The sequence below is a fragment of the Macaca thibetana genome, chromosome 1 (assembly GCF_024542745.1).
Source record: "Macaca thibetana thibetana isolate TM-01 chromosome 1, ASM2454274v1, whole genome shotgun sequence".
Lineage (NCBI taxonomy): Eukaryota > Metazoa > Chordata > Mammalia > Primates > Cercopithecidae > Macaca > Macaca thibetana.
This window is the reverse complement of record NC_065578.1, coordinates 15,518,703-15,545,187: the sequence shown is the minus strand read 5'-3', so window position 1 is coordinate 15,545,187 and position 26,485 is coordinate 15,518,703. Positions and strand designations below refer to the sequence as shown.

Here is a 26,485-nt window from a genome sequence, read left to right as displayed (position 1 = left end):
ACATCTGTAATCCCAGCTACTCGGGAGGCTGAGGCAGAAGAATCGCTTGAACCCAGGAGGCAGAGGTTGCAGTGAGCCCGGATCACACCACTACACTCCAGCCTGGATGACAAACCAAGACTCCATCTCCAAAAAAAAAAAAATTAAATTTAAAAAAAAGATAGCTACCTCATAAAGCCTCCTTTTAAATGACTGGCAGGCTGGAGTTCTGGAGGCCAAGAAGAGAGTCAAAGAGCCCCCGCCACCACCACTGTGACTTGGTAAGATAAATTGAACCAGTGCTGAGGGTCCCAGTCCCGGCAAAGCTGCACAGAGGGGCTCAGAGAGAGCCGAATAATATCCTAGCAGCAAAGAACAGAGATGGCTCCGAATTTAGGCCATTCAAATCCTGGTCCCATCACTCACTAGCGTGGTCATCTTGTGTGAGTGCCCCAAGCCCACCAAGCCTTGGTTTCTTCATCTGTAAAATGGGATTTATAGTCTTGCTTCACACCCTTAGGCAGCATTTGTAATAGCACCTGGCAAGTGGTTGATGCTCACAAAACAAAACAGACCGGGTGGATTAACAGAGTCCCCATCAAGGTTTGGCTTTCAGCCCAGCTGACATTTATTGAGTACCTACTGTGTGCCAAGCACCGAGCAACAGGGGCTGGTGTGCATCTATTTAGGGGTTGTCTGGAATGTTGGGTTGTCAGTCAAGACCTGGCCAGTGTCCAGTGCCCTGCCCAGGAGCTAGCTTGTCTCATCCCAGGTAGCATGAGAGGGTAGTCCCTTCCCTCCAAGGAATAGAGACTGGGAGGAGGAGGCTCATGGCTTGCCTTCTGCTCTCGGAGGCCCAGGGTCCAGGATGAGGTCACTTGCTTAGGACCTCTCTTGGGTCTCTCTACAGATGGGGGCAGCACTGTGCACCGGCCCCAGCCCCTGCCACCGTCCACCATGCACCAGGGCGGGCTGGCTGCAGCCGCTGCAGCCGCGGACACTAGCTCTGCCTACGGAGCCCGCCACAGCTTCTCCAGCTACTCCGACAGCTTCATGAATCCGGCGGCGCCTTCCAACCACATGAACCCGGTCAGCAACGGCCTGTCTCCTCAGGTAGGTGGCCTCAGCCCAGCATCCAGGGTCCCACCGCCACTAAAAAGTCAGACATTTGCAGACAGCACGTGGGTGGAAGCCTTGCGCTCTTTCCTGTAGGAGGCTGACTGTGGTCGGGGTTTTTGTTCTAGAACCAGGAATCCTCCCTGGATTCTGTCCTGTGCTCTTGGCTTTTCACCAGGACTGACCAATTCCTGAAAGGCAGGACCACGTCCTGTTGGTGGAGAGAATTGTGGATGGGGTTCTGGGCCGGTAACTCTACCCTGATTGGTCATTGGAATTCTGTTTGCTCCTGTGTGATTGGCTAAGTCACTCATTGCCTCGGGGTGCTGGTAGAAGTCACAGGACCTGCTTTGGATGAAGTCAGAGAGATAATGTGGGCGTTGATGGTGGTTATAGGTGAATTTGGGGAACAGGACTTGATGATGCCAGAAGTCCCAATGAACTTGAGGAACTGATGGGCCTATCCGTGGGGGAAGGGATGAAGTGTCCCCTGCCACATGTCTGTGGTGAGAATCCGCTGCATGTGATGCAAACTGATCTGAAGAGCCATAGTGTGGCTCTTCAGATCAGGGAAGGCTGTGGCGTGGGTCTAAATCCCAGCTCTACTGCTCAGGAGGCTCTGAGGCAAGTCAGCATCTGTGAGCCTTAGTTTAACCCCCATTAAACACAGCCTGTAACTACCCTCTCAACAAGGGGTGCTTGCCGCATTCAGTATGCTAACAGGTCAGAGCACCTAGCCTAGAGCCTGGCACGAAATCAGTGCCAAGTAAATGTTAGTTCTCTGGCCCTCCCAGTGCCAGGACAATGTGATTAATATGGGAAATCCATTACCTAGAAGGAAAATAAAAAGAAATTCAAAGAAGGCCAGCAAGCTACATCCTGCAGGCCATGTCCGTCCAGCTCGCTGTTTTTTGTAAATAAAGTTTTATTGGAATACAGCCATGTCCATTTATTTATGGTGGCTTTTGTGCCACCACAGCAGAATTGAGTAGTTTTAAAAGAGATCATATAAGGCCAAGGGTGGTGGCTCACAGCTATAATGCCAACACTTTGGGAAGCCAAGGCAGGTGGATCACCTGAGGTCAGGAATTCGAGACCAGCCTGGCCAACATAGTGAAACTCTGTCTCTACAAAAATACAAAAATTAGCCAGGCATGATGGCAGGTGCCTGTAATTTTAGCTACTCAGAAGGCTGAGGCGGGAGAATTGCTTGAACCCGGGAGGCAGAGGTTGCAGTGAGCCAAGATTGCACCATTGCACTCCAGTCTGGGCAACAGAGTGAAACTGTGTCTCAAATAAATAAATAAATAAATAAATAAATAAATAAATAAATAAATAAAAAGAGAGCTCATGTGGCCCACAAAGTCTGAAATGTTTACTGTCAGGCCCTTACAGTAAATTTAAAAAAAAAAAAAAAAAAAACCTTGGTCTGAAACATTCCCAAGAATGTTAATTTTCTGCTTGTCTGGATTCATTTCTGTTTGCCTCCATAAATTTGTGTAGTTGAGGGTTAATTGCATTTCAGCTCCATCGTTGATTTATGGGGAAATCCTTGAGTAAGTCCCTTCCCCTTTCTATGCCTCAATTTTCTCATCCATGAAATGGAGATAATCCCAGTATTTGCCTCCCAAGGTTGCTGAGGATTGAATGAGATGATCTGTGGAAGGCACTCAGTTCAGGTCCGGCACAGCGTGAGTGCCCAGTACCTGTAGGCAGCTGCCTGCAGAGCTCCTAATGGTGATGCATCAAGCCCTCTCAGGGTCCACAGTATGAAGGGTGATGCCACTTTCTTGGCTGACCTTGTCCTCACCAGGCCACCCCACTCTCTTGCTGGGATCCCAGGTGAACCAAACCCTGCACGTGGAATACAGCCTGTCAGCCAGAATGTCTTCCCTGGGGACCCCAGTTGGCCTCTTTGGGGTTCAAGGTCATGGCCTCCATTTCATTAGTGCTAACCTTCTAGAGCCCTTGAGTAAGTTCCAGAGCCCTTGAGATGAGTCACAACAGGATCCCTGAGCTGGCTGGGGAAGGACACTGCAGAGATCCAAGGTGTCCACACCCAAGAATGGGGTCCAGGAGCAGCTTGGTGGTACAAAACAAATTTGGAGGAGTGTCCTTAGAAAGCTGAAGAGGGTCTTTGGGGTTCTGTGCGCGGCTGTCTTGCTTTGGAGATAGAGGGCCCCGGTACACATTGGCCTGGCCAGGGTTGAGAATCTGGGGCACCTGACTCTGTGACCACCGCTTTTCCCGGCCCTCCTTGTCTCACTGTGGGCTGAGGTTTATCCCCAACACAGGACTGTCACAGAACAAAAGAGAGACTTAGCAAATAAGGGGCCCCAGGCCTCCAGAGTGTGGGTTAGGGATGGGAAACTGACCCATTGGTGTGACCAGTGGATCAAGGGGGAGCATCTCCCCCATGGCTAGGAGGCTTCAGAGTTGGATGAGGTGTTTTTCACCCTTTCCTGGAAGTTCCTAAGTTGGACCCCCAGCCCTCCACCCAGCCCAGAATTTCACTGAAGCTAAAGGCGAGAGACCCTCAGGAGGCCTCCGGCCCATTCCTCAGGGCCGGGAGACTGACATGATGAATTGAAGAAGCTCAGAGGCTCCCATCAAAGGTGTGAAGACAGATGGAGGGTCTGACAGGGGCAGAAGGGACCAGGAGGTGAACAGCTGCTGGAGGAGGCCGGGTGCAGGGGCAGCAGGGCAGGCCGTGTGTGCTTCTGTGCATGGAAACTGCAGAGGTTAAGCTGGGAGCACTTCCTGAAGGATGGGTGCAGCGAGCGGGGCGGAGTTTCTGGGTCTTGTACAAAAGCTCCCGGGCTTGCTAGGCTCCGACTCCCACTGCCCTCCCGCCTCAGTCTGGGCAGGTGGACTCGACACCATCAGCACATCGCTGTGGTCCTGGGGCCAGGAATCCTCTGTGCATAAGGATCTACAGGGAGACGCCCTGTAAGGACAGATCTGCCTCCCGCATCCTCTCTTCCCAACAGGACTGGCTTCTCTATAGCTCACCTGGGCAGGAGGGACAGGATAGGCTTCCCCTCTGGGCTGTGGGGTTGGCACACTGTCCCTTCCTTTCCCCAGGACGGCAGGTCTCTGACACATTGCCCAGATATCTGTGGACCTCAAAACTGGAAGGATTTTTTTTCTTTTCTTTTCTCTCTCTCTTTTTTTTTTTTTTTTTTTTTTTTAACAGAGTCTTACTGTGTTGCCCAGGCTGGAGTGCAGTGGCACAATATTGGCTCACTGCAACCTCCGCCTCCTGGGTTCAAGCAATTCTCCTGTCTTAGCCTCCTGAGTAGCTGGGATTACAGATGCCCGCCGCCACGTCTGACTAATTTTTGTATATTTATATATTTATTTTGTATATTTAGTAGAGACGGGGTTTTGCCATGTTGGCCAGGCTGGTCTTGAACTCAGGTGATCCGCCCACCTTGGCCTCCCAAAGTGCTGGTATTACAGGCGTAAGCCACTGCGCCCGGCCGGAATTTTTGTTCTTACAGAAGCCAAAAGGGCTTACACAGGAGGATGAAGTTGTGGCTCTACCGAGCACCTGGCGGGGAGACTCGGGATAAGCTAGCTGTGCATCACACTGGCCAGCTTGCTACTACTGTGAGGAAGATGTGCCTCCTCCAGTGGCTTGACCCAAGTCCCTTGTCTCAAACCCAGCCTGGGAAGTGGGGACCACGGAACATCAGGGACTCCATGCAGAATCTCAAGGAAAGGCCATTTACTCATCTCATCTCTGCACGTGCCCCCTGGCTTGGAAGGGGGTCACTAACATAATGAATATTTATAGAGTACCTACTATGTGGCAGGCACTGTTCTAGGCACTTGGGATAAATCAGTGAACATGAGAGGAAGACCCTTATATTGTCCCAGTGGAGGTGACAGTACAACAGGGTCAGACAGACAAAAAATATAAGTTTAAAAGGCATGCAGTATATTTAATACCAGTGTTGACAAGGACAGCTGAAGTTTCTGGAGTCCTTCTAACCTTCAGATCCTACTCTCGGTGTTTTACACATATTAATCCACTTAAAGGGTAGAGCCAGGATTCAAACCCATGTCTTTAGAGCCTGAAATCTTTTTCTTTTGTTTCCTTTTCTTTTTCTTTTCTTTTCTTTTCTTTTTTTTTTTTTTTTTTTTTTTTTTTTTTTTTGAGATAGGGTTTCACTCTGTCACCCAGGCTGGAGTGCAGTGGCGTGATCTTGGCTCATTGCAACCTCTGCTTCCTCCCATGTTCAAGCAATTTTCCTGCCTCGGTCTCCAGAGTAGCTGGGACTACAGGCATGCGCCACCATGCCCAGCTAATTTTTTTGTATTTTTAGTAGAGATGGGATCTCACCATATTGGCCAGGCTGATCTTGAACTCCTGACCTCAAGTGATCCACCCACCTCAGCCTCCCAAAGTGTTAGGATTACAGGTGTGAGCCACTGCGCCAGACCTAGAGCTTGAATCTTAGTTACTTGTTCTGTCTTCCTGCCTCTCAGAAATGCCCACACTTGTACTCTTTTAGAGATTGGCTGGTGCAAGAAGAAACCATCTAGGGAAGCCACCCCCATCTAGGGAAGCCATCCCTTTCAGCTTGGTGGAGGAAAGAGCTCATTCGACTCATGTGGTGGATGAGAAAACTCAGGCCAATGACCTCAGGTTAGGGACCAATGGGCAGAGCTGAGTTATATGGGCAAATGCCTTTCAAGAAGTTTAAATACCCTTGAGGCTTGGTTCCCTCATCGTCTCCCCTACCCACCCAAGCCCTGGCCTAAAAGGATTAGGGATTAGGCACTCAGCACATGGATGTCCCTGGCTTTGTGCACTGGGTCCTTCTGAAGAGATGTAGGGAAAGGAATCCTGCTTGTGAGACCTCATTCCTGATGAGGTTCATCTGGGGTTAGGATCATAGACCACCCCCAACCCCCAGCCTATTCTCTCCCCTTCACTCCGGGCTGAGGGCCAGTTACTTAGACAATGACTGTTAGAAAACCACTTAGAGGTGGGGCGCCGTGGCTCACGCCTGTAATCCCAGCACTTCGGGAGGCCGAGGTGGGAGGATCACATGAGGTCAGGAGATCAAGACCAGCCTGAGCAACAGAGCGTAAACCAAGTCGCTGCAAAAAAAAATTTTTTTAATTAGCCAGATACAGTGGGGCGAGCCTGTGGTCCCAGCTACTAGGGAGGCTGCAGTGGGAGGATCGATTGACCCTGGGAGGTTGAGGCTGCAGTGAGCTGTGATTGTGCCACTGGGCGCCAGCGTGAGACCCTGTCTCAAAATTAATTAATTAATTAAAAACATAAAACAACTTAGGACGAAAGGAACCTTTTGTAATGTGACTGACTTTGAATAATGTGCCACCTGCAGATTGATCCCTTCATACCAGCCCCTGTCTAGGAATCCCAAGCAGGCCAGGCGCTTAGGGGCAGTGGCCACAGGTAGAAAGGAGAACACAAGGCAGGCCCTTCAGGGGTCTCCAGTCTGGTGGGGCAGACACAGCCCCTGTCCTCAGGAGTTCATAGTCTGATGGAAGAGACAGAACTCTCATCCTTAGATGCCCCAGTCTGATGGTGGAAGCACAGCTCCAAGAGACAGGTGGGGCAGACAGGCATCAGAAAGTCATTCAGAGCTGCGGTTCTTGGCAGGCCGAGATCCCAAGCAAAGAACCAGGAGAAAAGTTCTGCCAGTTTCGAGGGTCCTTTGGATTGAAGGCTGCAGGCAGGGTGCCTTGGGCTGGAGGCTTCCTCAGGGCCCACGTGGTATGTGCCAGGTGGGGCTGGGACGTGTGGTTAGCTGGAACTTCCTCACGTCCCAACCTTTTTAAGATGTCAACTATATCAGAGTAGGAAGTGGAAACTGAGGCCCAGAGAGGGCCCCGTCTCCCCCAGATTTTGTGAAACTCACACCGTTGGGGTGGCGGCACCCTTGGCTGAGGTCTGGAGGGCGCCTGCCATGGCCTCATGGAAGGGGCATCGGTCTCGCCAGCACCGCTCCTGGTGCTCTTTCGTAATGTCCCACGCTCATCGTCTCCTTTGTTCCTTTCTGGAGCTTAAAATGAAGGAACCCATAAAGGGATTTACATATTTACAATTCCTCCACATGCCGGCCTAATGAAGAATATTCGCTAAGCATGCAGTTAACCACACGACCACAATGACAACCAACCAGCCCCTCTGTCCTTTCCTGCTTCTCAATACCCTTCTCTCCCGTCCAGCCTGTGCCTTTAGTAATCACGGCAACAGCAATGGCAGAGATCATGCTTACAGCAGGCCAGGTCTCGATGGGCCTGAATGCTGACCCCACTTGCCCTCCTTGACTCTTGGCTGTTACCTTGTGATCCTCGTTTTACAGATGAGGAAACCTTCCTTGTCCGGGGTCCCCATCCATCCAATCACCTAATGCACATTTACTTGAGCCTCTCCCAAGTGCCAGGTTGTGTGCTAGGATCTGGCAAGTGGCAGAGTTAGGATTCCAACAGTGGCTCCAGAACCCACTATACTACTGTGTTGTATCTGCCTGGTGAGGTTGGTCTGCCGGTTCATCCAGGGAAGCTGAGGTCCCAGGTCCCAGGGGCAATTAATGGCAGAGCCAGGTTCAGAGTCACTGTCCCCAAACGCCAAGCTTCCTCTTTCCTCCTGAGACCCACAGAAATCAAGCTCAAGGCTTTACCTTTATTTATTGTGGATGGGGTCTCCTGGGTGCGTTTTAACAGCACATGCCCAGTACTGCCCTCCTGGCATTGTCTGAGGTCTCTGGGCCGCCAGTTCAGCAAGAAAAGACATTCCATCAATGGCACACTTACTGGACGCCAGATCCCGTGTAAGCACTTTGCCTATTTGAAGTCATTCCAGCCCCATGGCACCCCTACTCTTTGGGAAATAGGCTCAGAGAGGTCAAGTCACTTGCTGAAGGCCACAGAGCAAGTGAGTGATGGAGATGGGATTCTAATTCTGGTCTGCCGGACCCAGGAACCTCACCACCACTTGACTCTCAGCAAGACACGACCAAGACAGTCCACTTGCCCTAGGGAACTGGGCAGTGCCACTCACACAGTGGGCACTGGAGATTCCCTACCCCTCTCTCCTATCACTTCCTCTTCATGCCCCCGCCCCTTTATTGGCAACACTGTGTTTATAATAAGCATTTAAAATGAGTCTTGCTGGACCAGGGACGAGGAAGGAGGAGGGAGCGAGAGATTTGTAGGCAGGAAGATGGGGAGGGGGATTGTGGGGTGTTAAATAGCCCAGAATTTTAAAAAAACTGATGCAAATCACTGGTAGAAGAGGAAATTATGTGCAATTACGTCCTGATATTGGAAGGTTTTGCCTGGCCCAGGCAACAAGATCTCATTAACAAGCAGAAAATAAGATTGAAATGGTGTGTAAAAGAGCTGAAAAATGAATTTGAATGCTGCGTTTGTCCACAATTACCCCCTCCTTCACACATATTTTATTGCAATTTTTTTATTATTCTTAATCTCTCCATTCCTCAAAGCAGATTGGGGACATCCTGGCATTACCGGGGCGTCAGGAGGAGGTGTGGAGGATTGCCTGCCCCCCTGAAAGCAGACCCTTCTCTCGCACATTTTCCAAGGTTGGGTTTTGGAGGGATCAGAATTCATTTCTCCGGCTTAGCGGGTTGTAGGAACATGGGGCTTTAACCCCGGCTGCGCGCTCCTCTGCGCCCCGCCCAGCCCTTCCTTCTCCTCCCTTCCTGGGCGATTCTCCTGCTGTCCGCTTACTCCCTTTGCCTTCTCGGGGTCTCTTTCAGGCCTCTGCTTTCTCAGGAGGCCTCTCCTTCAGGCCCCATGGGTAGAAGGAAGCCTGGAGCGGGAGAAACTGCACGGCCTGTGCCAACAAGCAGCCCTGAGTTGGAGCTCTGTTTCTACCATTTACTAAATTGCTGTGTGACCCTGGCACCGCTTGCTTAACCTCTCTGGGCTTCCTTTTTCTCATCAGAAAACAGGGGTGATCATTGCTACCTCTCAGGGGTTGCTGTGAGAACTAAGGGAAAATTCAAATTAGGTGCCTGGCACAAGTAGGCGCTCACTAAATGTGCACTCGTCACACACCCCTCACCTGTGCCCTGGCCTCCACCTCTGCCTCACTGCCATCCCTTCTGTTACCTTCCCTCTGTTCCCTTCTTTTACTTCCCTGCTCTCCTTGAGCCCCTTCAGTTAGCTGGACAATGCTTGAGTCGATTTCCTATCCAGGGCAATGTAAGGTGTTCTGCCGACCTAAGTCTGGGGAGGAGAAGGTGCCAGGTGCAGGGGGTTCCCTCTCTGCAGAAAGCAGGGGAAAGGCTGTTGGAGTTGATGGAGGAGTGCTTGACTCAAGTTAGAAGAACATGGGCTCTGAGTGGTTTTTCCCAGGATTAGGGGAAAGCTAACTGAGTCATCCTCCCACCTCCAACACACATCCTCACACCCCTCTTTCTCCTTCTCTTCATGACCAGTGGTGATGGTATGGAGTCAGGGGTCAGTTTGTGGAGTGGGCCAGGAGTCTGTGGCTGGATTTTCTTGGACCTGAAGCCGAATGACATTTTTCAGTGTCTGCCCTCCCCAACTGGCCTTCTGTACCCAGGAAGAGCCCAGCTCCCAGAGACTGCCCCTCCGCCCCCATCCAAACCACATCCACCAGCCTCTGGTCACAGCATCAGGCTAACAGTTAGGCTGCCCGTCCACTCTGCTCATCAGGCAGCCCCCAACCCCCTAGGGCTTTTTCCCCCGGCTCTTTTGGCAAGGCCAGCCCCAGGGTAGGGATGAACTGCAAGGCTCAGGTAAGCAGCCACGGCAAAGGTGTGAACTGATGGTCAGTGTGAATTGGTGGTCAGTGTGAACTGACAGTCGCTTTAGTCCCTGGCCCTGGGCATCCTCAGCCCTTCCAGAACCTGGGGAGACAGACCCGGCCAAGACCCTGCTCTCACATCCAGCTCTGTCTTTGTCCACAGTTAACCCACCTCAGTGGGAAAAGCTGAGTTATTTCCCCCCTGGCAGCTCCTCACCAAACAAAACCACCTGCTCACATCCATCAGAGGCCTCAGCTCCAGCCCACAAGGGAGCGGCCTGGGCAGAGCCTCTTCTCCTGTGAAAATAGACTCGTGTTTATGTCTCTGCCTTTCCCACCCCTTTTTCCTGGGTGGAGGGGAATGAGAAGGCAGGGGAGAAGGAGGAAGCCCCTCCCGGAAAGAAAGGCCAAACGGGAATCAGGAACTTTCCCAACTGCTGCTGAGGGGAGTGGAGCATGCCTATGAGGAGGCTCTGCTAGGAACTGGGAGGCCTGGCATATTGCCTGGCTTTCGGGGTGACATTAGAGCCTTTGGATCATTGAGGGAGAAGTGGGAGAGCAACCCTGACCTTGCCTCCTTTCTTAGAGAACTGGGTGGGATTCTGGGAAGATACCAGGTCTTCAGCCCACCTATCTGAGTCTGAACAAGAGGTGGGTGGAGGGTAGACTTCAAGGGCCACTCTGGGGCCAGGTGTGGTGGCTCATGCCTGTAATCCCAGCACTTTGGGAGGCTGAGGCGGGCGGATCACTTGAGGGCAGGAGTCTGAGACCAACCTGGGCAACATGGTGAAACCCCGTCTCTACTAAAAATACAAAAATTAAGTGGGTGTGGTGGCGCATGCCTGTAATCCCAGCTACCTGGGAGGCTGAGGGAGGGAGGATCGCTTGAACCCAGGAGGCGGAGGTTGCAGTGAGCTGAGGTGAGGCTACTGCTCTCAAGCCAGGGCGACAGACCAAGACTCCATCTTGAGAAAAAAAAATGGGAGGGGCACTCTGGGCCTCTTTTATGCCCACCAGCAAAACATCGGCTTCCATCCAAACTCCACACCTCCAGAGGGTGTGGGCAGGAGCCGACCTCTGCCCCTTTGCACAGGTGGAGTAGAGGCCTGGTATAAACACGTGGGGAAGGGGAAAATAGCCTGCTTGGAAGCCTTAGATGTTTCCACACATCACTGTTGTCAGGAACCATGGTGTTCAGTAGGACCACAGGCAGCATGGTGGTACTTGGCACACAAAATCTTGCTGTGACACTTGTGTTATAACTAGGTGTCTGGCAGGTAATGGACTACCACCAACTGTTGGACAACCCCCGGGCGTACAGCAGGCCTGGTGAGACACAGCTGCAGTCTGTTCTCAAGAGGATTTTGAGGCAGCTGATCACGTGGTTTGCCCTTGAATATCATTACGTATGATTCTCTTCAAATTCATTTATCTCACTCCCCTTAATAACAGCATAGAGGGAGGCTCAAGAAAGAAACATACATGGCTATCTCTGCTCTTATACTTTGGAGAGACAATACTCCTCATCCCTCCCCAGAGATAAAGTATTCATTGTGGACAGTGTAGTGTGATTTCTAGTCAGACAGGAAGACCAGAGGAAGTCTAGAGAAGGGAGGGCATAGTCAGAGAAGGCTTCCTGGAAGAGGAGTCCCAGTGGGAAGACAGGATTTGCTCAGCGATAAATAAAGGAAGGGGTAGGAGGTTGGTGCTGACCAGACAGCAGCAAATGATATGGCAGATGTTAAAACAGCCACTAATTTAGGCACATCGTGGACACAGTGGAATGATCATACAGACCAGGGCTCAAATGCTAGCTCCACGGCCGGGCGCAGTGACTCACGCCTGTAATCCCAGCACTTTGGGAGGCCGAGGTGGGCGGATCACTTGAGGCTAGGAGTTCGAGACCAGCCTGGCCAGCATGGTGAAACCCTGTCTCTACTAAAAATACAAAAATTAGCCGGGCGTGGTGTTGCATGCCTGTAGTCCCAGCTACTCAGCTGAGGCAGGAGAATCACTTGAACTGCAGAGGCGGAGGTTGCCGTGAGCCGAGATCTAGTCACTGCACTTCAGCCTGGGTGACAGAATGAGACTTTGTCTCAAATAAGTAAAAAAAAATAATAAAAATACAAAAACAAATTATAGCTCCCCTATTTATTTGCTGTGTGATCACAGACAAGTTATATGAGCTCTCAGAGCCTCAATTTACTCATCTGTGAAATGGGGCCTCTGCCACTCACCTTGCAGGCTTATGAGAATTAAATGAGATTGTTCGTGTGAAACACTGAGTTCCATACCTGGCATCTAGTAAGAGCTTAAGACAATGCTCCCCTTTCCGCCTCTCCTTGCCCTGAACAGAAATTGAACTCCAGGAGTCTTGCTGGGTTTCTCTACCCAGGCAATTTCCTTTCTGGGCCTGGTCACAGGTTGGAAACTCAGGAGATCCAAGTTTCCTCTAGGCTCTGCCTCCGAACCACCATGGGATCTTGATATAGGCCTTACTGCTGTGGGCCTCAGTTTCCCCATCTCTGCAATGAAAGAGATGGACCAACTGCTAGCAGGAAACTTGCCTGCTCAGAATCAGTGATTCTGTGGGTTACTTGTACATCCACGGGAGTCACAGCCTCCAGATCTGCGGGCAGGGCTGGCCCACCACTCAGTCGTACATCTACACCTCCTTCCTGCCTCCTGGGAAGCCCAGCAGGCCCGGGGTTTAGCCTTCCAGAGCTGCCTGGCTTGGTGGGAAAGAATGCAAATATTGGATTTGTCCTTCTTTCTGATTAGCACAGGGACTGGGGACGAGACAGTACAGCAGACAGAAGGAAGGAAAATGAGGGAGATTAGCAATTAATACAGCAGGCCGACTTAGAGTTTCACAGGCCTGTCCCTGGGGTCCCCTGCGGGGGGGAGGCCGCCGGGATGGTTGGGCAATCGGGCCTGGGAGGCCAGGCAAGATCACAGGTAGGAGAGATGGGGGTGACTTTGAGGGTCCCCAAAGGAGACCCGTGCTCGCCTCTGCCTCCAAGCCTTTGTACCTGCTGCTCCCTTGGCCTGAAACACCTTCTCCAGCACCCCATTGTCATCTCGAGCCCACCCCTACTTATTTTTTAAGACTTGGCTCCCTTCCACAAAGCCTTCCTTCACCATACCCCCCACACGGTGGGTTAGCTGTGCTTTCCCTGTGCGGTTACCACATTTTATCAGTACATTAAAAGTATATATTGATATAAGTAATACAGTATGTCTGTATTGCTACGCAGATATTATTAAATAGTAATAAGTAAAATGTTTTAGCACTTACACAAGCCAGATGCTGTGCTAAGTCAGCTACATGAATTATCTCATTTAATCGTTATAACATCCCCGTGGAGGAAGTGCTGGAATGATTATTTCTGTCCTACAGATGTAGGGACAGAGGCACGGAGCAGCTTAAATAATTTGTCTAGGGTAAGTTGCTCATTAAGGCAGGAGAGCAGGGGGGTCAAGATGCGTGCCGGAATCCCAGTGCCTGGGCTCAATTCCCAGCACTGTCACTTCCTACCTGTGTGACCCCAAACAGGCTCTTCCCTGCCTGTTTCCCCTTCTGTAAGGTGAGGCTAATAATCATTCCCGTTTTATAGAGCTAGCCTGAGAAGTGTGTTCATATATGCAAAGCATGCAGGAGAATAGCTAGTATAATATGAGGTAGCTATTTGCAGATGGGGTCTGAGGCTCCAGCAGGTGCCACCAGGGGCCAAGGTCACAGTGAGTTAGCTCAGGGCCAGGACGCAGACCTCCTGTTGCAGAATTCATGTTCCCTCAGCACCTTTGCAGCTGTCTCTTCCACACTCATTTCCCATCTTCTTTCCATCAGCCTTTTCCATCCTGTTCCCCCGCTCCTTTTTGCCCCTCACTCTAGGTTCCTGCCCTGCCCCTACCTCAGCCCCAGGGCTCCCTAACCTTCCCCACCGGCCCTTCTCTCTCCTGGCCCTCTCCCCGGCTGTGAACACATTTCTCCAACACCTTTTTCAGTGGGGATATGTGTCCTTGGCCACCAGGGGAGTTCTGCTAAGGGCAGGGGAGGCTCCTCCCTTGGAGCTTCAGAGAGCATCGGAGATCTGGGTCTGGTCCCCCAGGACATTGCTGGAGGCCTTTGGAAGGATGGTCCTGAGTGCGCCCGAATTCCTGTGCACCTCAGTCCTGTCACTCCCCCGCTCTGTGGCTCTGTCGCCTTCTGAGTGATAAGGGCCTGCACTTTCTTATGAGGGTGGACAGCCTCCCCGACCCCTTAGCCCAGCCAGGCCTGCCTTCCACTTTCTCCCTCAGCCTTTCTTGCCTCCCTGTCCCCTCCCAGCCCAGAACTTTCTCTTGGGTTCAGCTGATGGGAAATCCACGTCTGTTTTTTTGTTTTTTGTTTTTTTCACACACTCTCTGCTTCCTATTTATCTCCTTTCCCCATTTCCTCTTTTCTCCCTTCGCGCCCCATTTCCCTTCACCCCTTGTGCGCCACCCCCTTGCTCACTGTCTCCCTGTCCACGTCATAACCCTGAGAATACCTCCAGCCTGAGTCCTCTCTCCACACACCCCCTTCTCTCAGACCCTCATTTCCCTCTCGCCCTGTCTCCTCCCGTAACCAGCCTCGCCTCCACCCGTTCTCTTCCCCCTAATCTCTCTCATTTTCGTCTCTCTCACTCCGCACCCAACAAACACCTCTTCCCCCTCCATCTTCAGCCCCTGCGCGCCCCCCTTGCCGTCTCCTCCGCCCCGTGTCCCCTTTCCGAATTCCTCCACTTCTAGTGGGTTCCGAGGCAGGGGCCGGGCAGGGGCTCCCAAGGCCGGGCGGACCCGGGTCCGGGGCGGGGGTTGGGGCGGCGGCGTGGAGGGAGGGTCAGGTGGGGGGATCCGCGCGGCCGCCCCTCCCCGCGCTCCGCCGCCGCCGCCGCCGCCGCCTTTGATCCATGGCCCGAGGCCGCCTGACAGTGGAAAATGCGGGGAGACAAAACCACTCAGTCAAAGTGATTCCCAACAACTGTCTCCCCGAGATAAGGACGCCCTCAGGCTCGGCGGCCTGCTTAATTCCCGCTGCCCGGGCCTGGGATCCCGAGCAGCCGCTCGCCTGGCCGCCCCGGAGACTGCAGAGCCGCCGCTCGCTCGTCCAGTCTTGGTCGCGAGGTCTCGGCCGTCGACGGGCAGCCGGTAAGCAAGACCCTTGCTACCTGCTGGAGAGAAAGGCTGAGAGGCTCCCACGGGAGCTCCCCGTTCCCCATCCGTTCCTTAGGGCCTTCTCCACCAATGCACTTGCCCTTCCCTCCACCTAGAACCTTCTCGCCCCCGCTCTCCTCGCTTAGCCAGCCCTGCTCATCTCTCTGGTCTCAGTTCAGAGGTCGTTTCCTCCAGAAGTTTGCCCTGACCTGGCTCTGGTGGCCAGGCCCCCTCCCATGTCCCTTGTATTCCCCTGGGTAGCAGCTTTGCCTCTGGTTTCTGACTTTTTGGATACCGCTCTCTCCCTCTAATGCAAGGACCCTAGGCTCTTGGCTTGTGTCCCCAGCACAAAGCCTGGCACGGAGTAGGTGCCCAATAAACAGCTGCGAGAATGCCCTGGGCTCTCCTGAGGGTCTATTCTGTGCCCCATTCTGTGCACAGAGGATGCCAGGTGAGCTAAACCTGGCCTCTGCCCTCAAGAACCTTCCAGTTAGTCCACCCACAGACAAGCAAGCAGACAAAGGGTGAACCAGAAGCCTCCAAAGAGGAGGGAGGCCTGGGAAGGGTCTGCAGCACCCTCTTAGTGGGGGAAATACCGTCTTGAGGGCCAGCTGGCCCGACTCACTGGACAGACCACCTAGAGCCCCGGCTCTGCTGTCTGACCACCCTCCTTGGCAAGCTATGGTTCGACACTGTGGAGATTCCAGAGGGACAGGAGATGAGATTATGTAAAGTGAGGCCAAAAGGGAGCCATCATGATCCCACCTGAACCTCCATGGGGGTGTCAGGGACAGGAGAGCCAGCATGTTTGGGATGATGGCTGGAGGCACATGTCCTGTGGAGGCAGAATTCAGCTGAGCTGAGTTCACTCGGAGCTGGCCAGGGATGGAAGGGGTAACTTTGGAAAGCAGGGAGCGTCCCATCTCTGCTCAGAGCGGGGTGCAAGCAGAATCCAGGCCATACCTGCCAAAATGGTTGGAGGGTGAGTCCTTGCAGGGTGGGGCGATTGAGCTAGAGTCAGTGGTTCCTAAACCCGAGCCTCGAAATGATCTGGGAGACCTGTTAAAAATCTTAATTCGCAGACTCCACCCTGAGAGGCTGTTATTGTTGCTCCATGGTGGGACTCGGGAAATGTGTATTTTTTAAAAAGGTACAGTGCAAGGCAGCCAGTCCCAGGCCTAGCACATCCAAAGCATGGATTAGCGAGCTTCCACCTTGTCAACCTCACATGGGGATCTGTCGAAGGCCTCCCTAACCTCAGTGCACCTGAGGGTCCCCGTGCACCCCAGTGGTATCCACGCCTTGACCCACCCTTCCTTCCTTCCCTCCCTCCCTCCTTCCTTCCTTCCTTCTTTCCTTCCTTCCTTCTTTCCTTCCTTCCTTCCTTCCTTTTTTTTTTGAGACGGAGTCTGGCTCTATTGCCCAGGCTGGAGTGCAGTGGCTCGATCTCGGCCCACTGCAACCTCCGCCTCTCAGATTCAAGCGATTCTCCTGCCTCAGCCTCCCGAGTAGCTGGGATTACAGACATGCGCCACCACGCCCGGCTAATGTTTGCATTTTTAGTAGAGACAGGGTTTCACCATGTTGGCCAGGCTGGTCTCGAGCTCCTGATCCTCCCGCCTCAGCCTCCCAAAGTGCTGGGATTACAGGCATGAGCCACCATGCTCAGCTGACCCTTCTTTTCTTTAGAAAACAAGTTGGAGGGAGTGTCTGCTTGAAATGACCTGAGATCCCCCTCCCCAGCAATCTCAGAGCTAGAAGACACGTAGAAAGAGTTAACTGGCTGTCTCATTTTGCAAAAAGAGAGACTCACAATGCTCCTGCACACTTTCACCGTCCAAAAAGACTCAGGAGTTAGCAGGGCTTTCCGAGGGCACAGTGGGTGCAGCAATGGCCTTATTGCACGAGGTTGGTTTGCAGCATGTGCGGTCATCCGTGCCTCTGCTCCCAGTGGCTCAGGTAACTTCTGCTTCGACACAGAGCCCTGGGGAATCTTTTCAAGCATCCAAAAGAGGCAACCCGTGTGGGTGAATGAGTCCTGGATGAGGAGACAGGAGACCTGGGTGGGGCTTTTGAGGGAGATCCGCCCCTGCCCTACTCCTGTCCCGCTCCTGTCCCTCCATCCTGCTGCGTGAGGACTGGGGCTCTGGAGGACAGGAAACTGCGTGTGCTCTCAGAACCCAGCCCCCAGGCCCTGGGGACTGCCAGTGGAACTGGCCTGAGGCCAAATGAATGTGACCCTCTCATCTCCCCAGGGGTCTCTGACCAGCGGCATCGGAGGATTAAGGTCCCGTGAGAGTCCTGGCAAATGTCTTATCGCAAAGGGGACACGTCCAGGCTGAAATTGAGACATGATGCACAGGGGCAGAAGTTCCAGAGCCTCCCCCGCAAGGGGCTCCCTTCCCTTCTTGGGCATAGATAATGCCCTCCTCCGGCCCTGGAACTCCACAGCATCCTTCCCTGAGCCCCCTGGGTTGTGGCTCCAACCCCAGCCAACCTCATTCTCCTTGTCTAGGTCTCTGGGGTGAAACAGCTGTCCCAACTGGAGTCATACTCTGCTTTGACCCCCAAAGAAGTGGAGTTGGCATCCCAGCATGGTTACTGATCTCAGTAGCAGTCATGCCACACCACATTGGTTTGGCAGTTGGCAAAGGCGCCTCTACTCCTATTAGCTATTTGGTCCTCCCTGAGCCCTAAGGGCTTGGAATCATTGTACCCATTTGCAGACTCAGAGAGGTGAACTGCATGGTCAGCAGCAAGGGACAATGTTGGAACCAAAACTCCTGGTTTATCCAGATACTCAATTATCTCCTCCAAGCTGGGCTGCCAGAACAGGCAGGGTCTGGAGCAGACCCTTGCTACTCCAAGTCTGTTCTGCACTTTAACGAGGTCCCTCCGACTCTCTACGTGCCTGTGGATGTTTGAGAAGCACTAAAGGATGACCTCTCATGCCTTCCCCTCCTCCCAGCTGTCAGATGCTCCATAAGCTCCCTGCGATGACTCAAAGTGGGCCACCCTGAACAGCAGAGGACAGAGGAAGGAAGGGGCCTGGGAGGGAACCCCAAATCCTTCCGAGGCCCAGAGGAGCGTCTCTTCCAGACCCAGCATCTCTCCACACTCCCTCCAGCCTCTTCTCCCACTCCCAGTCCAGGTGTCCATGGCGAGGACCTTTTCCCATGCATGGGGGCTGCCCAGGCCTGAACCCCAGATGCCCTGGCCTCCCAGTGTGGCGGTGGTGGGTCTCAGAGCCCTCAGAGCCCAGGGTGAGAAGTCCTGCCCTTTTGCCAAGTGTTTTCCTTTAGTTCCAGATGCCACCCTGACAGGTGCTACCCTGTGATTAATGTCCCCACCTCCAAGGCCTGGGACCAGCCCCTCCTCCCCAAGCCAGAGGTGGCGGTGGGTGGGCAGTGCAGGGACTGAGCTTCCAGAATCCGTTCCTGGTTCCTCCCTCTCCCTGGACCCCCTGTAGCCACCAGCAGCAGAGAGCAGACCCTTCCTCAAGGACACTCTCAGATGAGCCACATGGCCGTGGCTGAGTTTCCCTCTAAGCCTCAGTTTCCCTGGCTCTCTGAAGGTGGCAGTAGTCCTGCTGCTGTGCTCAGGAGGCCGTGCCAGCAGAGATCCCATAGCTCCCTGGGGCAAAGCAGAGAGACTGCTGGGGGCCTCTGAGGAGCCCCACACAGTCTTGATACCAGAGCTGCTAATGGTGGATGTGGGGGTGAAAAGAACCATTTCTGCTCTGTCAGTGATGCAGGCAGGAGAACCTGGCAGTTGTCAGACCATGTCTGGAAACACAGCCTTCAGCAACTTGAAGGCCCTGTGCAGAGTGGCAGAGAAGCAGACCATGGTTACTTCAAAGGAGAGTCATGATTAGGGGCGTTGGCATGGTTTGGGGGACTGCTATCAGAGATAGGGATCAAGGTTGGAGTTAGAATTGGTCGTGTTAAATTGGAGAGTATTATCTAAGTTGGTGGCAATGGTTACCAGCTGTGTAATCTTGGGCAAGTGACTTGACCTCTCTGTGCCTCCATTTGCTCATCTATCAAATGTGCATGACATAGGGTTGGGCCTGCTTCCCAGGGCTGTTGTGAGGAGTAACTGGGTTAACTCACTGAAATGCTTAGAATACTACCTGACATGGGGACAGCATTAAAGAAATATTAGCTTAGGGTTATGGATGGCTGACCTTGGAAGTGTGGTCAGCACCAGGGTCATGGAGTGGGGTCGTAATCAGAGCGGGGAGCCCTGGTTGGAGTTGGGGTGCATGCAGTATAGGATAAGGCGGGGACTCCATTTGCCCAACCCCTTCCCCGTATAACCCGCGGCATCGCCTCCCCAGCCTGCATCGCCAGCAAAAAAACCACTATCTCCTCCCGCATCTCTCAGGGCCCGGGGACTGAACTGAGACAACATCTCTCCGCACCGTCCCCAGCCTCTTGTTTGTTTGGTACGTGGATGCCGTGGGCACGTTTTTGCTAATTTCGTAGCTGCCTTTATCAAATGGGGATTCACAAGCGCTTTATCCTCGATAAGTGGATTAGTCGGTGAGCTAAACAAGAAGGTGTGGGACGCGGGGGCTGCTCCGGAGAAGATATTTGTTTTGCAAAGAATGGAGCCTGCGTTCCCTGCCCTGTGTGGGTGAGGCGGCAGGGCGTCGACGTATCTGGAAGGGCTGTCTGTGTTCCTTCTCCCAGGGCCCCGGAAGCCCTAACTCGTGGGAACTTTCTACAGTGCAAGCAGGGAGCAGGAGGGAGGCTGGATCTCTGCCGAAAGAGCTCCTGGGTCCATCTGGGAAGGGGAGAGGGAAACTCCAAATCAGACCTGGGTAAACAGGTATGCCGGGGCTCATTTTGAGTTGTGTCACCTTCCTGGGCTGCAGCTTTTTCCTTTGCATCTTCTGTCTTTGTCCACCTTTCCTTTCCTTCTTACCCTTCACCTCCTTTATTTTTGTCTCCTTTCTTCCTCCCTCAAACCCCTCCAAGGGCCTTTTGCTAAGAACTGTAAATTCAGGCACTGATAAGACATGGTTTCTGCTCTTGCAGGCTTCATAGTCCAGTTGGACAAAACCAAGACAACAAATGAATGGGCCCCCAAACGTGGCAGCGAGAGGTGAATCTGGTAGGAAATCCTAGAATGCTTCCAGCTGCTTCCTTAGCCTTGATGCTCTCTAAGGAATGGCCATCTGGTGCTCACAGGGCTTCTCAAACTTCTCTTCAAACACCCGGGATAATAGTTGAGTATGTTCCCCCTGACGCCCTGGGGGTGGGGTGTCACATAGAGTTTCACGTATTCTCTTTGGGAGGCATTCTTTGCCACTGCGGAGCCATGTAAGTTGGGTCATAATAATGGAATAAGCTGGCATCATGTCAAGTTGACTCCTCTCCAGGAAGTTGCGCCATGTTCAGCTTGTGACTTTGCATGGCACATGATGGACGACTGAATATGGGCACTGAGAGGGGATCAAAGATGACTGGGATGTCTGAAGTCTGAGTGACCAAGAAGGTGAAGCATCGTAGACAGAAACAGGGAATGCAGGAGGAGGACCTGGGTCAGAGGTAGCTCTTTGTAGGTCAAGATCAGGAGAGAGACACAAACGCATCCAGAACAGAGGTTGGGCAGAGATGTGGATTTCAGAGACATCTCTCAGCAGAGACCTGGAGATGGAATAAGATGCACAGGGATATAAGACAGAAAAACTGGGAGGTTCATTGCACCCATTGGGGAGGGGTACCAAAATGCTTTCTTTTTCCCTTCCATTTTGAATATGCACAGCCAGGATCTTGAGGTTCTTGCTCTGTGTTGCAGCAAGAGCCTGGTTGAAGGGGAGAGAGGGAGCAGAGACTCTAAGAAGGAAGAAAAAGAGCGGAGCAAAGCATTCGGGTCCCCAGCTGGTCCTTAGCAGCGTCTGTCCTCCCCAAGCTGCCTCCAGCTGAGTGTGATTTTGCTATTTATTTACATGTAATTATTGCTATGAGGTGCAGATATTAACGCTGTCAAGAGCAATTTGCTCTGACATTTTTCACTCGCTCAGTGCCCCCGCCACTCTCGATGGGGCCCAGGGTTCTCCCGGCTCAGGCCACTGCGCGCTCGGTGGCCCAGCCGGGAACCACCCAGCCGGCAAGGAGTGGCGTCAGCGGGCTCACCCGGCTTCTCTGCAAACTCATTAAGCTTCGAAATTGAATTTGGTCTGGGAGAGGGCTGACTGGGCCCCACTCCACCAGCCGAGGCTGGCTCAAGGCCTCCCTGCTCTGCCTTCCCCTCGCTGGGGGACAGGCCAGTGGCTAAGGTTGGCAGCGGGCTGCAGAGGCAGCTGGTGAAGGCAGTGGAGGGTCATGGTCAGAGAGGTGAGATGTACACAGCCACCATCAGCAGAGCTCCAACATGGCCATGGCACGGTGCGGGCATGGTAGCTCAAACCCTCTCTGTATGCTCCATTACCAGGTCACCCAAGAAACCAATCCCTGACTTTGAGGGACAGCACTGCAATTGACAGGTGCACCCCCTTAACTAGAGACTGTCCCATGAAGCCAGTCAAACACCTTAGTTATCCTTCAGAGGACGGTACCGTGGGGGTAGGAGGAGGTACTGAGCTGGCCCTGCAGCAAGGCCCCTGGGTGGACACTGGGAAGAGAATCGACTTTCTGTTTACAACTTTTGAGTTCAAGTCCAAACCCCAGTGCTTACTAATTGTGGAGACTGGGGCAAATTATTTAGCTTTCTAGAGCCTCCGTTTCCTGATCTTGAAAACAGAACAGCCATTTTTCATTATATTTCATATTTCATTGAATCTAAGACATCTGATGCTGGCCCTTCCTTGATCCTATCAGAAGGTGGGAACAAAAGCTTTCCACACAGCTACGCAGCCACATAGCCACAGCGAGGCAGTGATGAAGGCACTACGCATCCTGATTTCAGAGAGGTGAAAATGTACGTCTTCGACCTGATGTGGGGAGGAGGGGCTGGCGGCCCACCTGTACCTAGTAGGTGATGCACATAGTAAGTGCTTAAGGCTATGATCCTTTTTCCATGTGAGCCTCTGTATAACCAGGGGCCATTTTACAAATGGGGAAACTGAGGCTTATTTGTTCATTCATTCCACTGAAGGGATTTTGTTCCTGGGAGGGGGCAAGCTGGGCCTGAGCTATCACGGCCCTGAGTCCTTAACACATTGTGATATGTGCCAGCTTGTCTGCCCAGGTACTAACAAGGCCTCCCTGCCACTGCTCAGTCCCTGCCACAGCCAATCTGCATCCTCGTCTCCACCAATTACTGAGGTGGAGATGCCCCCCGCCCCAACTCCGCCACGCCAGGGGGCCTGAGAGCCCAGACCTCCTCCTTTTCCAACCTGGGCGGGGGACCAGAGTCAAGGAGGCCCTCCTCCCTCCCCTCTCCTTCCTCCTGCCTGCCCCTCCTCCCCTCAGCTCGGCCAATTAGGCCCCTGACACCTGGAGCCGCTGACAAACTGTTTCTGTCACTTGCTCTCTGTCTTTCATTAGGACTGCAGAGGAGGGGGAGCAGGGAAGGGAGGGGGAGGAGATGGGATCTTTCATGCTTAGTAAGGCCAGATACATTAATTACAAAACGGCCATTTGCCGCGTGAAAGTGTGCTAATTAAATTTATGCAATCATTATCTTTAAATAGTCATATCTTTCCCGGCGATCGGCCCCTTCCCCCCAAGCCCCGCCGCTCCGAGCAGAGTCGCTCTAATCCCTCGTCCGCCATTTATCGAGCCATCAGAGATGGTTTCTGAATCTCACTACACCCTTTTAGCGCCAGTGCCCACCAGGGACCCTGAGCCCTTGGACCCATCCTGGCATGGGCACCTTCAGACTCAGGCCGACCCAAAGATCTGCCCTGGATGAGGGGCAAAGCCTTCATCTGGTGTTTCCAGATATTTCTAGATGTTTCCAGATATTTGGAGATTGACATCTTGTAAAACGGACATTGGAAAAGTGTGTGTCTGTGTGTGTGTGTGTGTGTGCGTCTTTGACTTCTTGGACAATGAGTGTAAAGCCATTCTGTTCCTCCCTCCACCCCCACCTGACCTCTAGACATCTTATAAAACAGACATTGGAAGAGTGTGTGTGTGTTTGCGTTTGTGTGTGTGTGTGTGTGTGTCTTTGACTTCTTGGACAATGAGTGAAAAGCTATTCTGTTCCTCCCTCCACCCCCACCTCACCTCTAGACATCTTATAAAACAGACATTGGAAGAGTGTGTGTGTGTGTGTGTGTGCGCGCGCGCGTGTGTGTCTTTGACTTCTTGGACAATGAGTGGAAAGCCATTCCGTTCCTCCCTCCGCTCCCACCTCACCTCCAGACAGTCCTTAACTAAAAGCCTCCAAGGACCCCTGGGATGGGGAGGGGGCTCTTAGAAACCCACTGGGTTGGTGGATGTTTGCCATATGACCCCTCAATTTTTTCTTTTCCTTCAACCAACTCTGTGCTAGACCCTGTGCTCAGGATAAAAAGATAAATTTGTTTCTTCATTCGTGAATTTCCTCGCTTAGCAAATGTTTGTTGGGTGCCTTCTGTGTCCCAAGCACTGGGAATAAGACGCCAAGTCTGTCCCCAGGCAGCTCCTGCCAAATCCAGGCACGTCATGGCCACAAGAAAACAACAAACAGGGTGAGGCTCAGTCTGTTCCCAGGCGGAGGGTTGGGCCTTAGTGAGACTGAAAGTTTCCACGGGGTAAGGCTTGAACACAGGAACCTCACAGCCTCTTTTGGCTGCACCTCCCAGGGTCTCTCCCTCACACAGTAGACAAAGTCTCAGTCGGATGTCTTCTGCTGCAGTTTCACAAATTACCCCCTGTGCTTTCCTCTTCACTCAGACAGAGCCGGCCTCATGAGTCTTTCCAAGTCTGTGTATCAAACTGCACGTGGGAGGAGGAGAAACCGCAACAGGGTTGTGGGTGGGTAGCCCCTACCCTAGTCAGAGATGGCAATGACGCGGTGTTCACCATGTATCCTCTGCGCTTCCAAGGTCCCCAAGCTTCAGCCTGTACTCTGGGTTGGGGCACACAGGATCTGTGCCCCATACATGTGCAATGCTCACATGCACACACACGCGCAGGCAACACTCACACATGCACACACAGTAGTAGCTACTGTGTGCACATACAATAATTATGCACACACAATGTTCATGCACACAATACTCAAGCACACATACAAAATTCACACATACACACACAAGTACTTGCACATGCACACAAAAATTCTACACATGCACATACAATACTCCCATGCATGTATAACACCCAGGCACATGCAAAGACACAATGCTCACACGTCACACAAGGACTTAGAAGCATCCATACAACACACATGCAGTACTTCCATGTGCACAAGCATGCATGAACACACAGTACTCACACATGCACATACAGTACTCACACATGCACACACTCTCTCTCCCTCTCTGTCTCACGCAGGCACATACACACAAACACACACACACTGAGTTAACACTCAGTTAATAAATGACCCTAAGCCACCTATGGTAAATGAAGGCCACAGCCAGGCACAAGGCGATCGCCTTTTAGCATCAGACCAGAAGTCAAGAGTCAAGGGTCCTTGCCCCGATCCTGCCACTCATCCCCCAGGGGATTCTGGGTGAGCTGCAAAGCCTCAGTCTTCTCATCTGAAAAAGGGAGTAACAGTGCTTCCCAGAGTCGTTATGAGGCTTAAAGGGAAATACTTCACAAACTGTAAAGTGCTGTGCTTGTGCAAGAGAATGCCATCAGCCAGGCTTAGAAAAGCATTCGTGGAAGGCTTCAAGGGTGAAAATGAAAGGGAACCAGGAGTCAGAGGGAAGGGGAGCCTCTTGCCCACAAGGCAGGTGCAGGGCTTCGGTGTGAGATGCTGGTAGTGGAGGGGGTGGCGTGTGGAGGCCATAAGCAGAGATGGAAGCTGAAGTGGAAGGTGGGGGACAGGGAGACCTGCAGGAAATCTTGTTTGGAAGCTCCAAGTCAGCACCCGAAGCCCATTACCGCTGTCCACAGGGGGGAAGGAGAGGGAGGGTCCAGATCCTCTTAGTGGAGAATTGAGAGGAGAGGGAGCGAGGGTGAGCAGCTGCCTGGGTAGGTGATTTCTAGCTTGCACTAATCTCAGTGTGGGGCTGGGGACAGGCAGCCGCCAGCAGGGACATGTGTGTGTCTGGGTGTCCCCTGGGGGCTGGAGGAGGGTGAAGGGGCACACAGGTTTGTGTGAATGAGCTGGCAAAGGCGGAGTTGTGGGGTGGCAGTGTGTGGGTGCATGAGGGTCTGTGTACCTCTGTGTGTGTGTGTCGGGGAGGCCGGTGGATCTGTGGCCAGCGGGGCGTGTATGTGTGGGTTTTCATGGATGTCATTCTCTGCGTGTTCCTGTTGGTGCATCTGTAATGTGTGTGTCTTCCTGCGTGGGTGTCTGGGTGTGTTTTGTGTGCATCCCATATCTTCGCCTGTATGAATATAGATGTGTCATGGTATTACGTGTGTGTGGCAATTCACAGTGATGTCTTGAGACTAGTGGCTCCCAAACTTGGCTGCTCATTAGAATCACCCGGGAGCTTAAAAAACTCCCAACCTGACTGGGCACGGTGGCTCACGCCTGTAATCCCAGCACTGTGGGAGGCCAAGGCAGCCAGATCACCTGAGGTCAGGAGTTTGAGACCAGCCTGACCAACATGGAGAAACCCCATCTCTACTAAAAGAAAGAAATTAGCCTGTAATCCCAGCTACTCGGGGGGCTGAGCCAGGAGAATCCTGGGAGGTGGAGGTTGCGGTGAGCCAAGATTGCGCCACTGTACTCCAGCCTGGGCAGCAAGAGTGAAACTCCGTCTCAAAAAAACAAAACAAAACAAAAAAACTCCTGACCCCCCAGACTCCCCAGTGATTCCAGTGGACAGTCAAGATGGAGAACCAGTGATGGAGCAGACAGACCCAGGGGAGCTGCCCGCCCGTCCCTCTTGCCCAGTCCTCAGCCTGCTCTGACAGGATCTGCTTGGAGGTAGAGGTGGATTCCAGGCCCCAGACCCTTAGGAACCAAGGCAAGTTGTGAGCTGGGCTGCCCCAGGTCATCTCCCAGTCTGGGGACAGTTCTTGGTCCATAGAGACACTTCCATGCAATTCAGACAGACAATGCCTTCTACTCCTGGCAAGCTGTGTTCTGACAACGGGAACAGATGGCTCTGAAAATTTCTCCTTTTCTCACCTCTTGTGGAAGTCAAAATGGTGAGCCAGGGCTGGAGGTGGACCTGAGGCTTGGAGATAAAAGTGCTCTGTGGGTCAAGCCAGCAGATCCTTTTGGAACCACACCCAAGACTGGGGGCAGGAGGGAGTGGCAGTAACCCCGGGGGTGCCAAGTCACTCCCCCTCTTTGAGCCTCAGTTTCCGCATCTGTGAACATGCAGCAAACTCCAAGTTGCCTCCCACTTTCCATGTGCATATT

General features: G+C 52.8%; 1 protein-coding gene across 4 annotated transcripts in view; it reads left to right on the top strand.

Moving 5' to 3' along the window:
- PAX7 (paired box 7) overlaps window positions 1-26,485 on the top strand; it is a 114,676-nt gene that overhangs the window by 71,967 nt on the left and 16,224 nt on the right. For all 4 annotated transcript variants that reach the window (XM_050791547.1, XM_050791553.1, XM_050791538.1 and 1 more), the window contains exon 7: window positions 890-1,092. In XM_050791547.1, coding sequence (XP_050647504.1) covers window positions 890-1,092 — 203 coding nt within the window. The remainder of the gene's footprint in view (window positions 1-889; window positions 1,093-26,485) is intronic.